The 22,711-nt window shown below is 31.9% G+C and overlaps 2 protein-coding genes and 1 long non-coding RNA gene across 4 annotated transcripts; 1 reads left to right on the top strand and 2 right to left on the bottom strand.

Annotated features, from left to right (window-relative positions):
* The first annotated feature begins 7,236 nt into the window (after positions 1-7,236).
* LOC107910058 (ankyrin repeat-containing protein ITN1) lies at positions 7,237-10,784 on the top strand. Its single transcript, XM_041095942.1, has 6 exons — positions 7,237-7,869; positions 8,357-8,509; positions 8,827-8,991; positions 9,061-9,578; positions 9,808-10,021; positions 10,118-10,784. Exons 1-6 carry the CDS (start codon positions 7,284-7,286, stop codon positions 10,549-10,551), a joined length of 2,070 nt encoding a protein of 689 aa, XP_040951876.1. The 5' UTR covers positions 7,237-7,283; the 3' UTR covers positions 10,552-10,784.
* Positions 10,785-13,380: 2,596 nt separating this feature from the next.
* Positions 13,381-13,848, bottom strand: LOC107907949 (probable transcription repressor OFP9). The gene has a single exon (XM_016835244.1). It carries the CDS (start codon positions 13,846-13,848, stop codon positions 13,381-13,383), a length of 468 nt encoding a protein of 155 aa, XP_016690733.1.
* A 3,491-nt stretch (positions 13,849-17,339) lies between these two features.
* LOC107910057 (uncharacterized) lies at positions 17,340-21,150 on the bottom strand. 2 transcript variants are annotated; one of them, XR_001687457.2, is made up of 4 exons: positions 20,944-21,150; positions 20,269-20,607; positions 19,837-19,887; positions 17,340-17,742 (listed from the first exon to the last, which is right to left on the bottom strand). It is a non-coding gene; the product is annotated as an uncharacterized lncRNA (long non-coding RNA). The 2 variants fall into 2 exon arrangements; XR_001687458.2 differs by having other exon boundaries at positions 17,340-17,739; positions 20,944-21,128.
* Between the last annotated feature and the right edge of the window lie 1,561 nt (positions 21,151-22,711).

Here is a 22,711-nt window from a genome sequence, read left to right as displayed (position 1 = left end):
GCAGATGCATCTACAAAATAATCACATATGTGTTATCAATTTGCAACATGTCATTTACAAGATTGCTTGTTTAAATAATTAATTTTAGATCATTCCATTAAGACAATTCATCTTGCTAATACTGATGAGTTTATATCTCAATCCTTTATTGATTGAGTTTGAAAAACTTTCGTAAAAGTAAAACTTTCGTAAAAGTTTACGCATAATGGTTTAGATAAATTATTGATTAAACACGTCTGATCAATGTCTAAACCATTACTTATGAGAACTAAACTTCCTATTTCAACATGAGATTATGTTGATTTACGTGTTGCAGGCATCAAGCCAATAAGTTATAAATACTCTCCATTACAATTGGTTTTTTATCAAAAGCTAAATATTTCTCATCTTTGAATTATTTTTATGTGTGTATATATTCCAATTGCTCCACTACAACGCACAAAGATGAGTGAATCCTCAAAAAAAGTTGGGAATATATATTAATTAGAAGTTTCTTTATATTATTAGATGTTTTGAATATATTTAAGATTCAATTATAACATGATTTGTGATTACAATTTTGATTCGATAGTTTTCCCGACATTAGGGGAGTGTTAAGTATGACTCCTATTTCAGTCAAATTTAAGAAATAATCTTCCAGTTAAACTCTGTTTATTTGTTTCAATCAAACTCTGATTAGTCTAGATTATTTTATTATTATTTGACCTATGAATTTAGCCTATAAATAGGCTCTTTTACAACTTTAGAAAAATACAACCATTAGATATTAGAACTCATAACATATTTAGAGAATTTTGTGTTTACGTTTTGAGGGTTATTTGTTTTGGGTTTTCGAGGTTTAGTTTTTATCTCCATCTTTTGTACTCTTTGTTCTTTTTCCATTATAGTAAAATTATCTTTACTCGTGGTTTTTTATCCTCTTTGGAGAGGTTTTTTCACGTTAAATTTGTGTGTTCAATTTCTCAATTTATTCCTCTATTTTTTACTTGTTGCTTAATCGGGTCGATCCCCAACAAAGAGAAAAATAATAATTTGTAATGAGTTAGGGCGAGAGTAATTTAAACCTGAAGCTCAATACGGATAACTCATTACAAGTTAACTGTTAGATGTATTTACAAACTTAATGAGAATAACCAAGTGTTATATACCATCTAATATTTTAATTTGAATCAAAGTCCTAGTAGGACAATAAGTTAGAATAAATAATAGATTGATCGGTTCCAAACATGAAAATTCTTCTAGATGGTCATATAGTGGAGATGGGTGCTCTAGAAGAGATCCAAGACATAACTAATAAGTGAAACTTCAGAAGAGATTCAGGCACCTGAAACTAAATTTTAAAATAATGAAAATAAGAGACCTCGATAAGTTATGTCAATTTGAGAAAATGTGGAACCGAATAATAAAAGTGGTTGACAATGATTTTGCATGCGATATTATTATTGAAATAATGAAATAAAAGGAAGATATTGAATTAATCTATTGAGAAATATAGATATGAAATAAATTGATCAAAATAGAAAGACACAACTCAAGTATAATTAAATTTGTGGAGTTCTTGGACCAGTAGTCCAAATATCTAAAGGTATAAAGCCAGTGAGGGTGCAATTGAAGTAGTTTTGTAAAAGTGGAGTAAAAATATGAAATTTTTCGTTAAGTCTTGGCATTGATTATGAAAAGATATAATATTCTTTTGCGATGGATGCAATAACCTTTAGATATATTATTTTGACAATTCATAAAAAATTTAACTTGCATCTAATGGTTGCCGTTACAACCTTTTATGAATCACTATATAGAAAAGTTTATATTAAAATCCTTAAAGGATTTAGGATGCTAGAAGCACATTGAAATTCTCGAGAAATTGTTCATTTATATGAATTGAAATAATTTGAACATATGTGGTAAATTTGACTTAGTGAATAGTAGTTTAAGGAGGATTACAAAATGATCTAAAATACCTATTTGTGTTTTTGTAAAAGAATCATGATTAAAGTTTGTTATGATTATTGTTGAATCTCCTAAAGAGATCAAAATATATTTACCCAAATTTCCCTCACTCATGACTTTTAAAAGAATGATAATATAAATGCTTAGCAAGTACATTCAAATAGTCATTTGAAAAACTAGTATTTAAGATTGAATATGTAGAATATGAGAAAATATGTGATGTTTTCATGAGGGGGTGTAAATATGCATTGCACTCTTTTTCCCTTAATCGAGGTTTTGTCCCATTGAGTTTTCCTGGTATGGTTTTTAATGAGGCAACATATTATGCGTATTATAGATTGTGTACTCTTTTTCCTTCATTAGGTTTTTATCCCATAGGATTTTTCCTAATAAGGTTTTAACGAGACACAGTATCTACCAATGGACATCCAAGGGGGAGTGTTATGAATATCTTATTAAGTGGATGTCCATCATGATCAAGATAAAGTTTTAATGTACTTTAAATTCTAATAGTTATTAGAATTAGATATTTACTTATTTTATACTTCTTATGCCTATAAATAGAGACTCTGATGAAGCATTGTAATCATCCCATTGATCAATAAAATACATTATCTATAGCTTCTGTTAGGATCGTGCCGATTAAGCAACGAACAAGTAAAAATAGTAGAAGAAATTGAGAAGTTGAACACACAAATTTAACGTGGAAAAACCCCTCCAAAGAGGATAAAAAACCATGGGCAAAGATAATTTTACTATAATGGAAAAAGAACGAAGAGCACAAAAGATGGAGATAAAAACTAAACCCCGAAAACCCAAAAAACAAAGAACCCTCAAAACGTAAACACAAAATTCTCTAAATGTGTTATGAGTTCTAATATAATGGGTGTATTTTTCTAAGATTGTAAAAGAGCCTATTTATAGGCTAAATTAGTAAGTCAAATAAACTATGCTAATAAATGCAAAATATATTATACTAATAAATACTAAATCTTCTAAAAAGAAAATATATTTTTGTTTAACTTGACTTGCAAGCAATCTCTTAGAATTTAGGTCACACAACTTTAACAATCTCCACCTTGACACGAATTCTTTCAAATCCATCTTTGCAAAACCCGCCACGAGCCTATCTTGAACTATGTAGGAAATTAACTAAGTCGAATCTATGCTTAGAAGCTCGAAGACTTCTAGCCTTCGACTTGTACACTGCCAAATCAAAACTAACCCAGGTCTGATTTTCACAAACACAGTGCCCTAACTTTTCAAAACCTGCATCCAAAAGAGAACCTTTCTTCAACGAAACAGTCATACCTTTTTCCCTCCTATGACTAAGTTGCCTCCGCTCCAAACGAGTTGACTTTGACTCCGTAACGGATGAAGGACGTCTGATTTCACCGACTACTGTAGAACCTTCCAGAATATAAAGACTACCAGTTTTTTTACCTTTTAACAAAACGATAGCTCCATGAGATACTTTAATGTCGCTCGTCTCGATGTTGATTTTGCATCCTTTCAAGTCTAAAATACTTAAGGAGATGAGATTCTTTTGTAAATCAGGTACATACCTGACATCTGAGAGTGTCCTAATTGTCCCATCGTGTATCCTAATTTTAACAGTACCAATACTGATTATCTTACTAGATGAATCATTTCCTATGTGCACAACTCCACCTTCAATTGAACTGTACGTGGAGAATCATTCTCTATTGGGACACATGTGGAAAGAACATCCTGAATCTAGGATCCACTCAGACGTAAGCTCGGAGTTATCACTCGTTGACACTAACAAGAAATCATCACCGCCTTTATCGACCAAATTAACACCAGCTACATCTTCCTTGTTACTCTCAGCAGCTCTTTTATTTCGCAGTTTATAACAATCTTCTTTGACGGGACCTAACTTTTTACAATAGCGACACCTTTTGTTTCGTTTCTTTGATGCTACCAAAACGGAAGCTTGCCTATCTGCTTCGCTATTCAAACCAAACTCATTGTCGAGTTTGTCTCTACTCAACAAATGACCCTTCACATCTTCGAACGAGAGTTTGTCTCTGCCATAAATCAGGTCTCCTTGAAAGACTTGTATGAAGGGGGCAAAGAGCACAATAATAGCATAGCTTGATCTTCATCATCAATATGAACCTCAACGTTCTTTAAATCATTTAAAAGAGTAATGAATTGATTGATGTGATCTCTAAGAAGCTCATATTCGTTCATGCGAAACGTAAATAGACGTTGTTTCAACACTAAACGGTTAGCTAGAGACTTAGTCGCATAAAGAGTTTCTAACCTTTTCCACAAGGCGGATGAGGTCTTCTCCATCAATACCTCCTACAATAGTATATTCGCGAGGCACAACTGGATTGCAGACAAGGCCTTTTCATCAAGCTCTTCCCATTCTGTTTGATTTAGATTCTTAGACTTTTTCCTTGTAACAACCTTTTTCAAGCCGTTTTGAACTAGAATTGCCATCATCCGAACTTGCCACAGATTGAAATTTGTTTCACCATCGAACTTCTCAATTTCAAACTTTGTTGCTGCCATCTCTAAACGGGCTGATCTATGAAAATTGAACTAGCTTTGATACCACTTGTTAGGATCGTCCCGATTAAGCAACGAACAAGTAAAAATAGTAGAAGAAATTGAGAAGTTGAACGCACAAATTTAATGTGGAAAAACCCTTCCAAAGAGGATAAAAAAACCACGGGCAAAGATAATTTTACTATAATGGCAAAAGAACGAAGAGTACAAAAGATGGAGATAAAAACTAAACCCCGAAAACCCGAAAAACAAAGAACCCTCAAAACGTAAACACAAAATTCTCTAAATGTGTTATGAGTTCTAATCTAATGGGTGTATTTTTCTAAGATTGTAAAAGAGCCTATTTATAACCTAAATTAGTAAGTCAAATAAACTATGCTAATAAATGCTAAATATATTATACTAATAAATACTAAATCTTCTAGAAAGAAAATATATTTTTGTTTAACTTGACTTGCAAGCAATCTCTTAAAATTTGGGTCACACAACTCTAACAGCTTCTCATATTTTATTTGTTCTTTACTCTCTCTATCTCTCTTTATTTTATAACATTATAATCTTTTATGCAACAATAGTGTATTAAATGCTAATTGAGTCTTAGTTTGATTGGCATTGACATTATTGTTAATATAGGAGGACGTGAGTTCGAGTGCGCTGAAACACATTATCCTCCTATTTAAGGGTTGATGAGAGGCTATGAGTAGATCTAGACATTGTATAAAAAATAACAGATATACAAAATTTTAAAAAAAAAATTGAAACATTTTAATATATGTAGTAGTAGAAAAGGATAATTAAAGATGACATTCACTATTTTCATTAATAGTAAATGTTAAATTTACCAAATTTATTGTGTTTAATGCTTAAATAAAGACTAAAGAAAACCATTCTACATATAATGGCTGATAAAATATATAAGAAAATAGTATTATTTTCAATAACCATGAAGTCAAAGATAAAGTATACATGGGTGATTCTTTTTCAGTAAACCTTACTCCTAATTTCAGTGCATAGATCTTAAACTGTTTGATTCTGATTTTAACACTTTCCAAAATATTTCGTACTTTTATAATTATCTTAAAAGGTTTCATTTTCTTATAAACAAGTCTAAAAAATTTTTAGCGAAACTATCCCTATGGAACTTGAAACATACATTTCAAAATGCAAACTAGATCTCATCATGGCCGGGTCACCTGTTTAGGCCCAAAGGTCTACTAGGGTTTGAACAAAAATATAGATATGAAAAATAAGTTTGGACAAAAAATAATGTCTGTTTTCTAAATGGGTTGAGCCTCGAGTAGAATTTTTTTACCTGAGCCCAACCCGGTCGAGTAGAAAAATGCCTATACATTTTTTTTGGCATTTTCAAGTTGTTAGGAAACATTTATTTTAATTTTTTAGTGTATTTGATGTATTATATTTTTTAAATTTATTTTTATATAAAAAATAATTTTAAAAAATTTATCACAGTCGGGTCGAGCTTACTTTAGCATTTTTAATATTAGCTGGGTTTGGACAAAATTTTAAACCCATTTTCCAAGTTAGGTCAAAACCATTCTTAAAAAGCAGGCCTAAAATTTTACATCGGTCCGGTCCAAACCAGTCCATGATCAGAAAATATCAAAGTATAATAATAAATAAAATAAATAAACCGAACAAAAATTCATAACCTATACAATTTGAGTAACAAATGAGCCCGTTAGATAGGTATATACAAGGACAACTGAAATTAGGAGTAAGGTTTACTGAAAAAGAATCACCCATGTATACTTTATCTTTGACTTCATGGTTATTGAAAATAATACTATTTTCTTATATATTTTATCAGCCATTATATGTAGAATGGTTTTCTTTAGTCTTTATTTAAGCATTAAACACAATAAATTTGGTAAATTTAACATTTACTATTAATGAAAATAGTGAATGTCATCTTTAATTATCCTTTTCTACTACTACATATATTAAAATGTTTCAATTTTTTTTTTAAAATTTTGTATATCTGTTATTTTTTATACAATGTCTAGATCTACTCATAGCCTCTCATCAACCCTTAAATAGGAGGATAATGTGTTTCAGCGCACTCGAACTCACGTCCTCCTATATTAACAATAATGTCAATGCCAATCAAACTAAGACTCAATTAGCATTTAATACACTATTGTTGCATAAAAGATTATAATGTTATAAAATAAAGAGAGATAGAGAGAGTAAAGAACAAATAAAATATGAGAAGCTGTTAGAGTTGTGTGACCCAAATTTTAAGAGATTGCTTGCAAGTCAAGTTAAACAAAAATATATTTTCTTTCTAGAAGATTTAGTATTTATTAGTATAATATATTTAGCATTTATTAGCATAGTTTATTTGACTTACTAATTTAGGTTATAAATAGGCTCTTTTACAATCTTAGAAAAATACACCCATTAGATTAGAACTCATAACACATTTAGAGAATTTTGTGTTTACGTTTTGAGGGTTCTTTGTTTTTCGGGTTTTCGGGGTTTAATTTTTATCTCCATCTTTTGTACTCTTCGTTCTTTTGCCATTATAGTAACAAATGAGCCCGTTAGATAGGTACTATAATTTGGTGTGAATCACGATATGTTCCTAAGCTGCCTTGCGTTCTGTTAGCTTTACAAAATGCTCACGAATCCTTCAACTTTTGTTTTTGCTGGTTTTCAGCTTTATCAACCATTCAAGCAAAGTATAGATGCGACGTACGTATATTTCAGCTATTAGCTATAAATTAAAACCTCCCTAGTGAGTGACCGAGTTATATCAAAAAGTTTAGGCAATGGCGAAAGAACTAATTATCTCCGAATCCGATATGAAAATTTTCGATGAAATGGGAGAGGCTTATGCCAAACTTCTGGCAAACGACACTCATGGTTTGGAAGAGATTTACCGGAGAAATAACGAAGCCTTGTTCCACCATATCACGGTCAGTAGGGACACTGTGTTTCACATTGCGGCTTACAAAGGTTGCCAAGAAATGCTTCGAACCCTGCTTAATTTGGTGAAGTCGCAAACAAAGAAGCGCGAGGTGTTGAAGATGAAGAACATTTATGGGAACACCGTCTTCCATGAACTGGTCACCACTGCCAACGCCGAAGCAGCTGATTTGTTAATGAAGGAGGTGTTGTTCTCTGACGGCCGGCCATTGAATCATGAAAATGATATAAGGGAGAGGGAAGAGATACTGGCGGATCGGAACAAGTTGGGGGAAACCCCATTGTTCAGAGCTGCCGAATATGGCAATATGTCGATGGTGAAGTATTTGGCTACACAGATTATACGAATGGGAGGAAATCTTCACAGGCATTACACTAAAGATGATGGACTCTCCATTCTTCATGTTGCTGTGGTGGGCCAACACTTTGGTATATATCTTTTTATTGCTTCGTTTTGAAATATTATTAAATTATAGCACCTCTTTAAATTATCATTTTCTCCTTAAATGTGAGATTAAATTTGATATTCATATGAAATAAATTGTAATATGAATAACTTTTATTCAACGTGTCTAACTAAATTTAGAAGGTTATTTTTTCTTTTCTATTTTTTTATAAAAAAAATATTAGTTAGATTTTAAGTTGTTGCGTGTAATAAATATATGTATATTTACAATTTGATCTATATATTTTAAATATACTCCACGTAAAACTTGAATTTATAGTTAACATTTAAGCTAATAGCTATGCTAACAAAAAAAGGCCCATACATAGATAAGATATTGATACAATGAAAACTCGAATAAAATATTATAAAGTTTAAACACTAATTTATAATGTGATGATAGAATTATCCCAAATATGAAAATTTAAGAATGTAGTTTTTGCTTTTCAATATATTTTTATTGTTTTTCAGACATTGCTAATTGGCTAATGGAAAAGGAACCACAACTTGCAACATACAAAGACAAGAGCGGGAAGACGAGTCTTCATCTGTTGGCTAGCATGGGGAATGCATTTAAGAGTAGTTCAATTACCCTCGGAATATTCAAGGAGCTCATCTACTATTGTATGTCTTTCTCTTTTTGGTGCAATACTAGTGCATGTCTTTTAATTCACCACCTACTACTATATTATATGCATTTTATTATTCAGTTTATATAATATATTCTGGTTATAAATTTATATATTCTCAACAAATTATCTAATCATTTATAGTCTACGAAATCAACTATAAATTTTATTATTATTTAAGTGTTGATTAATTGAAGTTGAGTAACTAAACCCAGTTTGACACTAATTTTTAAAAAAAAATACATATTCACTTTTTATATATATCAAAAACAACTTTTAAATATTGAGTTTAATGGCATTGTTTGTGTAAAGGCCTCCCAAATGGATCATGTAATGGGGATGAGAGCAATGAGCTTCCATTAGACTCGCAAAAGAAAGATTTGGAGCAGGATGAGGCAAGTAAAGCTCGGAATCAACCAGACCGCTCCAATGGTACTTCCAAGTTGTACTGCGGTGTTTGGAGGTGCCTTGCACAAGGTTAGAAATCACCTTTCCCCATGAATATATGTTTGGTAATTATATGTGGTTATATTTATTTATTTACAGGATGGAAAATGATCGATCGGATGTGGAAGCAAAAGAAAATGCATACATCGGCTGTTAAACTGGCGAGTACTCTAGTGCGGACTGATACATCTTGGTTCGACTCTCATGAAGCCGAAGAGGGCGATACAATTTGCTTACAAAGAAAAGAAGAAGAAAAGGCCAAGGATGAGAAGAGTGCTGCCAGCGGAATGAAGAGCTCATCGGGGACCGATACGCCGTTGATAATTGCGGCCAGCACGGGAATCGTTGAGATTGTGAAGGAGATACTCGACATGTACCCTCAAGCAGTGGAGCACATCAGTAAAACCGGACAGAACATACTTCATGTCGCCATTTTACATCGTAAATACAAAGTGTTTAAACTGGTTCACACTAAGGAAGAGGCCAAGAGGTTGGTACGAGGGATCGACAACGATGGATGCACCATATTGCACCATGCTGCCGACATCAAATATTATCAGGGCGGAACCATACCTACCCCAGCCCTCGAACTGCAACAGGAGTTGAAATGGTTTGAGGTAATTTCCTATTTTTTAAATAATTTTTTTCATTTTTATAAAATTTTAAAATAATTTATCTAATTAAATCTGGATCTTCCGGGTCAAATCAATTGAAGTAAAAATGGATTTAAACAAAATTGAATTTTACTTGATTTAATAAAATACTTATTCTATCTGCAGTTTCCTTTATCCCGTGTATAGCCTGCGTTAAATTTTCTTTAGTAATTCATGCATGAAAATGTTGCAGGCTGTGAAAAAAAAAATGCCGGTGCATTTCACCATGCACCGCAACAAAAATAACATGACAGCAGATCAGCTGTTCAAGGGCATGCACAAAGATCAGCTTAAATCGGCACAAGAATGGGTGAAGAACACCTCACAGTCATGCTCCACCGTCGCCGTGCTCGTGGCTACCGTCGTCTTCGCTGCAGCGTACACTGCCCCAGGAGGCTTCCATCCGAGTAAGCAGTTTAAAAACAAATCTCATCACTTAAAAAAAAAAAAAAACACTAGTAAGAAACAAAGGTTTTTGATCATCGATGACATTGGAATGGCAGCAAATGGACGCCCCATCCTCCTGGAAAGACCTATGTACTCATTTTTCACGGTGATGGACGTGGCGGGGCTGGCGAGCTCCTTGACGTCGGTGGTGATATTCCTCTCCATCCTCACATCTTCGCTGGAGTACCAAGATTTTCTCAACACGGTGCATCGGAAACTCTCGCTGGGCTTCATATTCCTCTTCTTCTCCGTGACATCGACGATGCTGACATTCACGGCCACGATTCTTCTGCTGGTTCATCTGCAGAAAAAATGGACTGCGACGTTAACATATGCGGCTGCGTTCCTTCCAATTTGCGTATTCGCATTGTTTCAGTTCCCTCTGTATTACCGGTTCTTCATTGAGGCTGTGAAGGGCGTTCTTGGTTACCTTAGGAGGAATCTGCCTGGCTACTGGGAGTTTATTCGGATTGAAGAGGATTATTATTGATTTAACCACACCAACATCAACATGGGAAACTCTGCTCTATATGCTGGGTTTGGTTTAATTCCGTTTCACTATTATTGATTTTTTTTTTTTGTCTATTTGAGCCTTTCTGAGATTCAATAAAACATGTGTAAGTGCTAAAGAAACATGTGTAAATGTTTATTTTTCATTAACTCTCAAAATTTCTTTTGATTTCTTCCTTTTGTGGATTTATCCTTTTAAATATAATTTTATTATTTTTAGTATTTTTTTTTATTTTCCGAAATGTGCATGTATTTTTTGTCATGGTAATATATCTATATCTATATAACCATTTTTTAAATATTTAAAATATTTAAAAAATAGAAAAAATATATGTAAAAGGAAAACACGATTGTATATTTGAAAACAGTCACACAATTTTTTTAATAAGAAAAAGGTTTTAACTCATAAATTTATACTTAAAATTATATTATTTTTCTGTGACAAAAAATTATATTATTTTTCAGTATTTAATTTTTTTTCATGAGTAATACTTAAATATTTTTCTCTCTCTCAAGTTGATATCTTCTTTAGTCAACCCATTATAAGTCTATTTAAAAAAAAAGTTTTAACTTATAAATTGATATTTAAATTATGTCATTTTTCTTATTTTAGTACCTAAATATTTTTTTGGCTGCAAGTGGTACTTAAATTATTTTTTCCCAAGTTGGTACTTGGTACCTCTGTGTTAGCCAAATTGTTACGTCTATTTATTTTTTTTAGAAAAAGATAATCAATTAAAAATTATCGTGTGCAAAAAAGACAAAAAAATTATTTTCTTTATATATATTTTTAAAAAATATAGTAAAAATTCATAAAATTTTTAAAAATAGAGAGAATCGATTCAGTTGGTTCAACCAGTTTTTTAGCTCACTTCAATTTATTTATATTGGTTTGCGAATCAACTAATTCAATCCTTATCCCCGGACCAATTTTTGATCCCACTGGTCAATTCTGTTTGGTTATAAAAACATTGGTTTTGATCGATCAAAGAACTTTTTGGATCCCATAAAGTTGAACAAGTAGGTGGTGAAGTTCAAAAATAGAATTAATTACCAGCGTCTCAATGTCGAGAGGGTCAATTTCAAATGTTGTTTGCATTGCTAGAAATTATAAAGAAAGAAGAAAGAAAGAAATAGAAAAAAGAAAAAAGAAAATAAAGAGAGAAAAATAATGTAAAATAAAATAATTAAAAAAATATTTTTTTGAGTTTATATGACGTGGCAATCTATTATTGGTTAAAAATTTTGTAACAGATATAACATTTTGGAGTGAAATGGGTAATGGGAGAATAATTTAGATACCAACTTGGAAAAACGAGTATTGTTTTAACTTGTGGGGTAAGTCTATTTTTTTCAAAGCCTTAATGGTTTGACTAATAAGATACCAACTTGAGAAAAAAAATAGTTTAGGTACCACCTATGACTCCAAAAAAGAAGTTTAGATACCATAATGGAAAAAAAACCACTATTTAAGCACCAATTTGTGTATTAAAGCTAAGAAAAATCACATGAAGAGAAAAAAAATTAACCTTATGATTGAAATACACAATTTGGAGAATAAAAATAAAAAATATCAAAGTATAATAAAAATTAAATCTACAAAAATCCCATAGTACAAGGACCTTACATAGAATTTAACCAAAGCGCATATACCACTAAGCCAGCTTTAAAACCGCTGAACATCAAACCAAATTGATTACTCTTTTTTCTTTCTCAGATATAGTTGTTTGAAATCCTTGCCCTGTTGATTTATATATCATTTTTAAGTGAATAAAGTTTTGATTAAAATGACAAATTTACATCAACATATTTTGAGTACTTGTCGTATGTCATTCACATATGTATGTCGCAAACATCAACTTTGTTAAATCATTTCACTTGTTTCATCGTTGATTAGTACTAATTAAGATTGCATTTGAATTTCCAGGCCTTCCAATCAATTTAGATGGTGATGATAAGTATGATCACTTCATTAATTCAGAGCAAGGGTTTAGAACGTGGCCAGCCAAGCAAAAACCTCCATATCTAATAGTGCAGGTAATTAATGGACAAATCCCAATCTTCCAAAGCTTTTCAACAGAAAGGCCACTCACAAGTTGATTATGTTTCTTGTACTCTTTTTTTCTTCAAAACATATGAATATAGAGACATAAAAAAAAAATACTAACCATATCTGTATCACATACATATCAATACCCCACACATACCCGATTTCACGTAACATAGATACACCGTTTTTGGTCTGCAAGAGGGGTTGAAATGGTTCCAAGTTTGTCATTTCCAGCCTAGTCTTCTTTACCTAAAACTACTATTAAGGCTCTTATAGTAAGAGTCAGATTACATTTTACCCCATCTACTCAAAAGATGCGCATATTACATTAGATTTAAGAGCAAACTTGTCATTTTTATTAAAAATTTTATTCATTTCTACAGTTAAAAATTAGTCTTGTACATTAGTATGAGGTACACGTGGTACACCATGTGTCATTATCTAGGTATTCTTAACCATGTCAGTTTTTAAGAGTACAAATGAATGAAATTTTTTAACATAAATGACCAATTTGCTCTTTAATTGAATATATAAAGACTAATTTACTCATATTTTAAGTAGAGAGGACAAAATGAAATTGAGGCTTTTATGATACTTTAGCAAGGTATGAAGCAGCTCGAGAATGAATGAACGAACTAACGGTTTGGGGTTGTTGTTTGTATATATATGCATGCCATGCGCCGCAACAATGATATACAGTCGATAATTTTTTGCATGTATAAGTTGTATGGAAATTATTGAAAGATACAAATTGAGGGTTCAATGGCTTTTACAATATGAAAACAAATTTCTGCAAACCTCATGGAAAACTTCTAGTATAATCCCATGATATTCCTCAGAATTCATTGATACATAGTAATTCAAGAGGCTGCGCAGGTCTTTGGGCTGTTGAATCCGATTCGCCATTATCATCTCAACCATAGACTCTCTAAAATCTTCTCTTGGATCGTAAGAACACTTTTCCATGGCAACCATAACAACAAATTTAGTCCCTTCACTTCTTTGTCCCCGTTTCGCTGCATGCTTTGTTACCTGCCTTTCATTAATCATCTGGTCTAGCCTCTCTTGAACCATGGCGTGTGTTAGGCTCGAAACTGACGCAAGCCGGTCAGAATCCGAGCTTTCTGCTTCCTCTGAAGAAGAGACACTAAGCCTGCAACTGCAACACAATGCCTTGCATCCTCTCAGTTGAGGCCTTTGGTTCTTATGTTGTTTAGAGGCTTTCATCTTCAAAGCATGGACATATGTGGTTCTTGGAAGGCAAAAGCAATCATTTATGCTTAATAGGCAAGTGGGTCACTTTTCAGCATCATTATGTCTTGAGTTTGAGACAATGAATATGTAAAAGGCTAAGGGTGGTTGGAAGTGTGAGATTGGGAGGCAATTGGGGAACATTTGGTATTGTTAATTAAACTTGTAATCATGATGTGGACTAATAAATCATTATTAATACTATCCCTTTATAGGTTCAGCCTACTATTTTATGAAGTAGAGATAAATGGGGTATAATAGAAACACTGCAACAAGCACACTTGACCCACATCTTAATGAAACCATAACACACGTCAAGGACACACTTCTAAACATGAAAGAAATGCAAGTTCAAGCCTAAATACAAATAACCAAATAGTTCTGGGGAGTTATAATTGAACATCAGAACCTATAGGTGGCCTATGGCTGCTGCAGATTCTAAAGGAATTCTCCATTAAAGGGGGGGGGGCATGAAAGGGTCCAAATATGTATTAAAGAAGGTGATTTTAAGAACAAAGCATGCTTTTTGCTTTTCCACTAGTTGTGAGCTACTTTTATTCTAAGTCTTCTTTGAGAGTAGCTAATGATTAGATGAAGTGAATGGAGATTCTTTGTAATTTGGGTTCTTATCTATCTTGTTTTAGAGCCTAACATGCATTGTTCTAATGGCCTAATTGAATTATGGAGAATATCCGACGAAGATTTTGCAGAGCTGGATGGACTCTCTTTTACGCTTCCTTCTTTATGCTTTGTAGGTAGAGAGATATAAGAATATAAACAGGAAAAAATACAAATAATAAATAAATTACTCGGAGTTTAGCATGTGATAATCATTTGTATATATCATGAATTAGTAGGTTAGGAAAATAGAGTATTGTAATCCTACGCTAGGTTTAGGGTGTAAATGTTGAATAGCAAATCATGTTTAACATAGATGTGTTATATTTTTTAGGATTTATTATCATTTAAAGTTTTTTTTCCGTAAACTATTAATTTTGTCTTAATTTATTAAAAAATACATCAACCAATATAAGCATGACATGTGATGTATTCTTATTGAATGTTATATATTTTTAATAAAATGAGAAAAAAATATTTTATTTATCACTTCTCACAAAAAAATTAAACTTTTAACAATTAATATGAGAGTAGCGGTTATCTTGCCTGATAAAACATTTTTTAAGAAATAAAATGCAGAGGTTAGCCCCTCAAAAAATTGAAAAGTTGTAATTTTAGTCCCTTATAAATAATGAAATTATAAATTAATATAAAGAAAAATTATATTCCCCAAATGAAAAATATTTTACTTGGTTTCTTAAAAAAATGATAAAATTATAAATTAATATATTCTGGCTAAATAAATAAATTAATATATGATAAAATTTATATTTAACATCTCAAAATTTTGAAATTCAATTTTAATCCCTTAAAAAACTTTTTAGATTTGCCAATAAAATCTATTTTTTTTATTTATGTATTTGAGGTTTTTCAAGTGTCACATTTCAAATGAATTGAATATGAATACTTTAAAAAATAGAAGTGGCTTGATTAACTAATTCTTTGATGATTAATTATATTATTAATCATTTTACTCTTGGCATATTTAAAATTTAATTCATTGAACAAGTTAGATTATGTGGCATATAAAGAAAAAGCTGATGTGGTCATCTAAAATCACATGGAAGTCCTGTAAACATAAACATAAGTGTGTATATATATAAACTTTCACTTTACTTTTCTAAAACACAATGCTGAAAAGCCTAAAAGTTTATATTTTGTGTCAAGGCAGTTTTGCGACTAGTTCCATGAACAGTTCCACAACATCCCATAAGCAGTTTCATGAAGTTCCATGAATTTCCACGAGCTATCGACGAGTAGTTTCATGAGTATTTCAAACTGCACTTGGCACTACATTGCTCTCATAACTTGCTTAATTTAGGGTTGGTAATTTTTTGAAACAAATCCTTGAGCTTATCTTTTACGATCAATCCATTTGAAGCATGTTAAGAGTTGTGTGACTCAAATTCTTGTTAAAATAAATACAAGGGGGATCTACGAGGCAGTATTAGAATAAAGTGTTTTAATCTTCGTGCATTACTTCTATTTGACTTTGATTAGAATAAGGTTTTTAAACCTATAAATAGATGTAATCGTCTCTTCTCTTGTATCATTCGAATTTGACATAGTAAATTTTCTCCTCTTCTACCCGTGATTTTTTCCCGAAAGGGTTTCCACGTAAAATTTTGTGTGTTCTATTTTTCTCTTTCTTTGTAATTTATTATCATTATCGACGTTCTATTTTTACAAATTGGTATCATAGCTTTCTGCATTGCTTATATTGATCACGGTAATGGCGTCACTTAAGTATGAAATTTCGTTGTTGGATCGCAACACCAGATTAGCATTGTGGCAGATAAAGATGCAGATAGTTCTTGCACAGATGGATTTGGAGGATGCCCTGCTAGGGATAGATAAGATGCCTTCGATGTTGACGGAGGAAAAAAAGAAGTATAAAGATCAAAAAGCTGTAACGCAATTACATCTGCATTTTTCTAACTAAATTTTGCAAGATGTGATGAAAGAGAAGGTCGTCGCCGCATTATGGGCTAAATTGCAGCAACTATGCATGTCGAAAACCCTAACTAGTAAATTATATATAAAGTAGTATCTTTATGCTCATCGTTTGGAGGAAGGTGCGTCTGTGCACGAACACTTAACTGCGTTTAAAGAAATTATCTCGGATTTGGACGTCATAAAGGTTCAGTATGATAAAGAAGATTTAGGGTTGATCTACTTTGTTCGTTACCCCTATCTTTTTCGACCTTTAGAGACAAGATTTTGTATAGCTGGGACTCTCTCACATTTGATGAGGTCTATACTTCTTTGACCTCATATGACAAGATGAAACATCTTGTGGTTGGATCTGACTTTTAGGGAGAGGGTCTCACTATTCGTGGGAGACAATACTACACCAAAATAGTCTTTTAGCGGCGCTTTTTTAGGCCTTTAGCAACGCTTTTTAGTGCCGCTAAAAGTATTTGCGGCGCTTTGAGAAGCGCCGGACAAAACGCCGCTAAAGATCACGTCGCTAACTTTAGCGGCATTTTTAGAAACAAACGTGCTAAAGACCAAGACCTTTAGCGACGCTTTTCCCAAAACGCCGCTAAAGACCAAGACCTTTAGCGGCGATTTTCCCACAAACGCTGCTAAAGAACAGGACCTTTAGCGGTGCTTTTCCCACAAACGCTGCTAAAGATCCAGACCTTTAGCGACGCTGTTCCCACAAACGCCGCTAAAGACCCAGACCTTTAGCGGCGCTTTTTCCGCAAATGCCGCTATAGCTCAAGACCTTTAGCGACACTTTGATTACAAACGCGCTAAAAGTACTATTAAATATTAAAATCAAACATTATTAATATAAAAAATTAATTAGTATTAAATATATACTTTTAGTCAAACAGATAATATTTAATCATATAATAAATTAATTTTTTTAATCAAAATATTGAAAAATCATGTTAATATTTACATTGCAAAATTACAAGTTCAAATAGTGCAACTAATTGATTGCAAAAAAAAAATGCACAAGTTCATAATGTACAGTAATCAACTCCAGGGATATGGATCATCTTCATCTTCATCATCTTCTTCTTCACTTTCAACTCTGACCATCTTCTTCTCTGCTGCCTATAAGATTCAATGCTCTCCTTTCATCATCTTCATCGTCATTATAAGGCACAAGTGACTCTTCAGGAGGTGAAGATGGTGAATCCACAACCCTCTGCCATTTCCCGTTCCCCGTCTACACTATCACCAAGTTCCCTTTTTGCTTTCATCTTTTTTCCCCCTCCTTCGCTCTCACAATTTCTGCTGTTATACCACAGTAGCATTCATCAATTAAACTAAGTTCCCATGAGATCTTCTACTACAATCGTTCACTTAAAATAAATGATAAAAAAAAAGAACTATACTTTTAGATGCTGAGAAAAAAAAAGCAGGAAAATTCATAGTCAACTATCTAGGGTTTTTATTGAGTACCAGATAAAACATAGCAGCATAGTAAAGAAACTTAAGTACAAAGGAGATTAGATAAATTTTCAAACAAAATATCAGCGACTAAAATATACTATACATTTCTTTTATTTTTTAAAGAAATTAGAAGAAGAGTTATAACAATAAATTTATGAAAAACCACAAGCCACAGTACTGCAGGGACATTCAAACTGGCATAAATTAAAGCCAAACTCCGATCAAGAAATGAGTATATAGAAAACAATTGAAGATTCTTCAAATATGAAAAAAATTAAAATCAAAATAAAGAGGAAAAATACTAGAAAAAAAAATAAAATATCAAAGAAAATGAAGCGAAGAAAATTTTAATAAAGAAAATGAATATGACCACCTGACGTCTATAGTAATTTGAACATACTAAGGCCAATTACTAATTAGTAATTTGAACGTCTATAATATTTAAACATACAATAAAGTGCAGATCCGAAAGGACAGTTCACATAAAAAGGCCAATTACTAATTAGTAATTTGAACTTCACACAGTTTACAATCACCATTTATGGGCTGAATCAGTTTCTAAACAAGATCTGCTAATTTTAGCTTTGGCTTCTACAAGTTTCGAATATATCATCACCTAATAAAACGCAGCCACTAAGGAAAACTTTAAACATGCAGAAAAGCATGATATAATAATTGTCTGGCTAATGCTCAAAATTTCTCTCTGTTAACATATTAAGAGATGGGTGTCAAATTAAGAAGAGAATGAAAAAGGTACTTGACTATAACAAGCATGTGAGAATTAACCTGATCCCTTCCAACACGTATAAGGCATTACAAACTTTCATAAACAAGGACAACTACAAAATGCATTTCATCACATCTCTTATATTTTTAAAGTAATAAATCGAATAAAAAATGAGAAAATCCAAGAAGTGGAAGAATAGATACCATCATGCATTTCAAAATCTTTGGATTAGATATTTGTGATCACATGTTAGGCTTCAAAGGCAAAAATAGCATATATCTAACGTTATTGCTTCCATTTTTGTCATTACATATTAGAGAAAGTTACTTGGAAATACATTAGCATATATCTAACTGAAAAATTGTAAAAAATCTACCAACCAAATTTATACATTAATGAATCGGGTCATACATTTTATATTTTGTATTTACAAAATATTGTTAGAAAACTAAGTTATAATTTTATATTTTGTAAAATTGTAAATATTATTTTGTCATTTTATAGAGCAGTAATGAATCGGGTCATACATTTTTGTCCAATTTTTACTGGAACACATACAAAGGCATAAACTTGCAGCCAGCTTATATCAAAATGACCAGTTCTTGATGTCACTAAATTTATTCAACATTATCTGGAAGAACTATACAAATACAACAGCCATGAACAGGAAGACAACTAAACATCGCTACTTTGAACATTCAAAGTATGTTAAGGTTAAAGTATTAACTAGCGACCCATAAAAGAACAAATAATCACATTTTGAATTAACCAAGGTATTTCAGCATATTCAGCAGCCGATATGTCTAAACAATATACCCTCAACCCAAACAGAAATTATTCACCATAAATAACATAAACAAGTGCTGCTTGGGATAGACAATGCAAACAAAATGATGAGGGAAAAAAATCAGTCAGAAATAGGATACAAATCGTGCAACCAAACGATATTTATTATAAATGCAAACTAGACCTAATCATTGTATCGAATCTGAAAACCTTTGCTCAATTTTATCTCAACTGAAGCATTCCTTTCTTTGATTGAGGCTCACATAGACTTCCTAATTATCGCATAAGGGGTAGTTTAAAATATCAAGTATATAGTAGGCATACGACAAAATCCCCATGAACAACCTTCAACTAACTCATCACTGTTAATTAGCATATAAAAACTACAACAAAAGTTACAAATATGATGTCAGAACACTTACAAATAGTGTAGGAATAGCTGCAATGACCAGGCTTGTAAACGCCAAAGAAGCCTGCATGTATCCAAGTGATTGGTGTCAACCAATCCGAAAATATAGAAAATTGAAACACCAAACATAGTACTTAATACCAATGCACAACACTTGAATTTCTACCACTGCCTGCCTATAAAAAGAATCTATTTGATTTGCAGTAACAAGCCAAAGAAAATTGCAAAAAATAAAAATTATCCAACAAATTGTTCAAATGCCATATGCATCCAACAAAATGAAAAAAACCGATTATAACAATGAAACTATAATCAACAAATGCAAAAAGAATTAAATAATGAAAAAAAAAGCTTATCTAAAAGAACATAAAAATAATGAAAAAAAATAAATAACAAAATAAGACAGATGAAAAAACCAAATCATCAAAAATAAGAAACGGGTCACCTTATTATCAATTGGTAGATTTAGATTTGCAGAAAACAAGTAATGATGGAAATCATCGAGGGTCAGTGCGTGTTTTCTGAACTTCGCCATATGGTGTCGTTTCTGCAGACCTTGCAGCAGAATCTCCTCCGCGTCGGAGACCTTCGCATTGCCTTGCCCCTGCGCGTCCACCAATAACCTATGCAACTACTCCGCCGTCATTTGAGGCCCACCTTCGGTGTACTTCTCGAATGCAGCTATAACATCCGGTGGTGGTGCCGCCTCAATGATTTTGAACTTCCTAGTAAAGCACCCGCATATCCTATAAGTCCCCATCTTTCAACTCTGCTTTTCTTTTCCCTTGATGAATGAAATGAAAGAAATTAGCGTTGATTGAAATGGTTTTAGAAAGTGTAGAGAAACTGTGGTTGCGTGGGGGTATTTATTTGGATTTAGGATTTGTATTATTCGAATGTCGAAGTGGGTCTTTTGTTTCTTTATTTTTTTTATGTCGGAAGTGCTGGTTACCTTGGTTGATAATGAGCCGAATCATGCCTCATCCATTTACTTTTAGGTTTTAATGTTTTAGCCAACGAAGATTAATACTCTGAAACGAACTTCTTTCAAATCTCAAGGTTTGCAGCAATATTCTAGGGTTTAGATTTCAAAGCAAGAGAGAGAAACTTGTGCTCTTACCCGCTTGATGAACTGGTTTTTAAGATCGTCAGTTAGCGCAACAATCACCTACGAGGTCTCCTTATTCTGACTCTGGCCCTGCTCATGGTTGTGCCTCCTCTTCGGACGGCGGTGCTGGAATCTCCTCTTTTCCTTTACTTCTCTCATGCTCTCTTATTTCTTCTGTTCAGTGGGAACCCTTTAAAATGAAGCGGTAAATTTAAGTTTATAATTTTAGGGGGGAAATTTAGGATTTTATGGGAAATTTTGTGGATAAAACGGCGTAGTTTTAAAGTAATTTTGCGGCGTTTTTATAGAAAATGCCGCTATTGCTTACCTGCAAAAAATTATTACATGTTAAATAAAATGACGCCATTTTGTTATAATTTGGTCCTATCTATTACATTAATTTATTTATTTATCAAATTTTTTAAATCTAATATTTAAATATATCAAATGGTTTAGATTAAATATTTTTAAATATAAAAGCATCCATTAATTGTATAAAATTTCATAATTTGACATATATAACCAAAATTCTAAACCATTTAATATATATATAATTGATCTATTATCTATAATCTATAATCCCTAATTATTTAAATACTATAAGAATAAAATTTTAATTATTTAAAAAAAAAAGAAAATCAAGAATTGTAGATTTAATGTTTATATTATAAATTACTGGTAAATTCAAATAAAAATCTATCTTATCTAAACATTTTTAATATGTATATATATTGAAATTGTTAAATTTCAGTCCTATATAAATGAATCACCATCCTGTTTCAACATTCGGCTTTCGAAATTTCAATGGAGTTTACAGAAAATATTTTGTTAGTTTATTTCATAATTGGGTGTTTTTGTGAGATAATAAGTAAGAATGGCGTCGTTGAAGAATTTCATAAGGTTCATCCACATTTACAATCTAAAATTGGACTTACTATAAAACAACTTCATCGAACCGGGTATCACTTTCAGCTTCCTATGAACTGGATTAACGGTAATGTTTTTCTTTTATTTTTATTTTTTGGAGGAGATGAATTAAATTGTATATTTTAGGATAGTTAAAAATGTAATTTTACCATTTTAATTATATTTTTATAAGGATTAAATAAAATTTTTATCATTTTTAGGGGATTAACAAGTAATTTTACCATTATTAATTTAAAAGTGTATCAGTTATAAAAACGCTTAGGTGAAAATTGTTTTCATTTCAGGGCCTTTGGCTTCCATGTTTAGTAAAGTTAATAAAGAATAATTTTTCCCATCTATTTTGAGTTGATTTAATACATAATATAAATTTAAGGGTTAAAAAGATAAAAATTAAATGAAGGGTTGTAATGATTTTTTTGTAAAGTTAGAAGGATAAATAAATCATTATGTCTATTTTATTTATATAAACTTTTAAATAATAATTGAATTAGTTTAACACGTGATGCCGCCTTTTATTCCATATATAAGGTTATGCCATATATTATGTTTAAAAGAACTTATACTATTTTAATTTTTCCATTTTTAACAAATAATTTAAATTATTTTAAATCCCTGAGCATTAGCGACGCTTTTTAGAAAACGCCGCTAAAAATAGAGCATTAGCGGCGCTACTTCAAAAACGCCGCTAAAGCCCCGAGCATTAGTACCGCTAAATCCCTAAGTATTAGTGGTGCTTTCTAAAAACGCCGCTAAAGCACTGAGCAATAGCGGCGCTTCCTAAAAGACGCCGCTAAATCCCAGAGCATTAGCAGCGCTTCCTAAAAAATATCGCTAAATCCAGAGCATTAGCGGC

Source organism: Gossypium hirsutum, chromosome D06, assembly GCF_007990345.1.
Source record: "Gossypium hirsutum isolate 1008001.06 chromosome D06, Gossypium_hirsutum_v2.1, whole genome shotgun sequence".
Taxonomy (NCBI): domain Eukaryota; kingdom Viridiplantae; phylum Streptophyta; class Magnoliopsida; order Malvales; family Malvaceae; genus Gossypium; species Gossypium hirsutum.
This window is presented reverse-complemented; position numbering and strand designations above follow the sequence as displayed.

Coding starts and splice junctions, on each gene's coding strand:
- LOC107910058 (XM_041095942.1), top strand. CDS start 7,284: ATGGCGAAAGAACTAATTATCTCCGAATCCGATATGAAAATTTTCGAT. Junction 8,510..8,826: donor CAAGGAGCTCATCTACTATT/GTATGTCTTTCT, acceptor GTTTGTGTAAAG/GCCTCCCAAATGGATCATGT. Junction 9,579..9,807: donor AGGAGTTGAAATGGTTTGAG/GTAATTTCCTAT, acceptor AAAATGTTGCAG/GCTGTGAAAAAAAAAATGCC.
- LOC107907949 (XM_016835244.1), bottom strand. CDS start 13,848: ATGAAAGCCTCTAAACAACATAAGAACCAAAGGCCTCAACTGAGAGGA.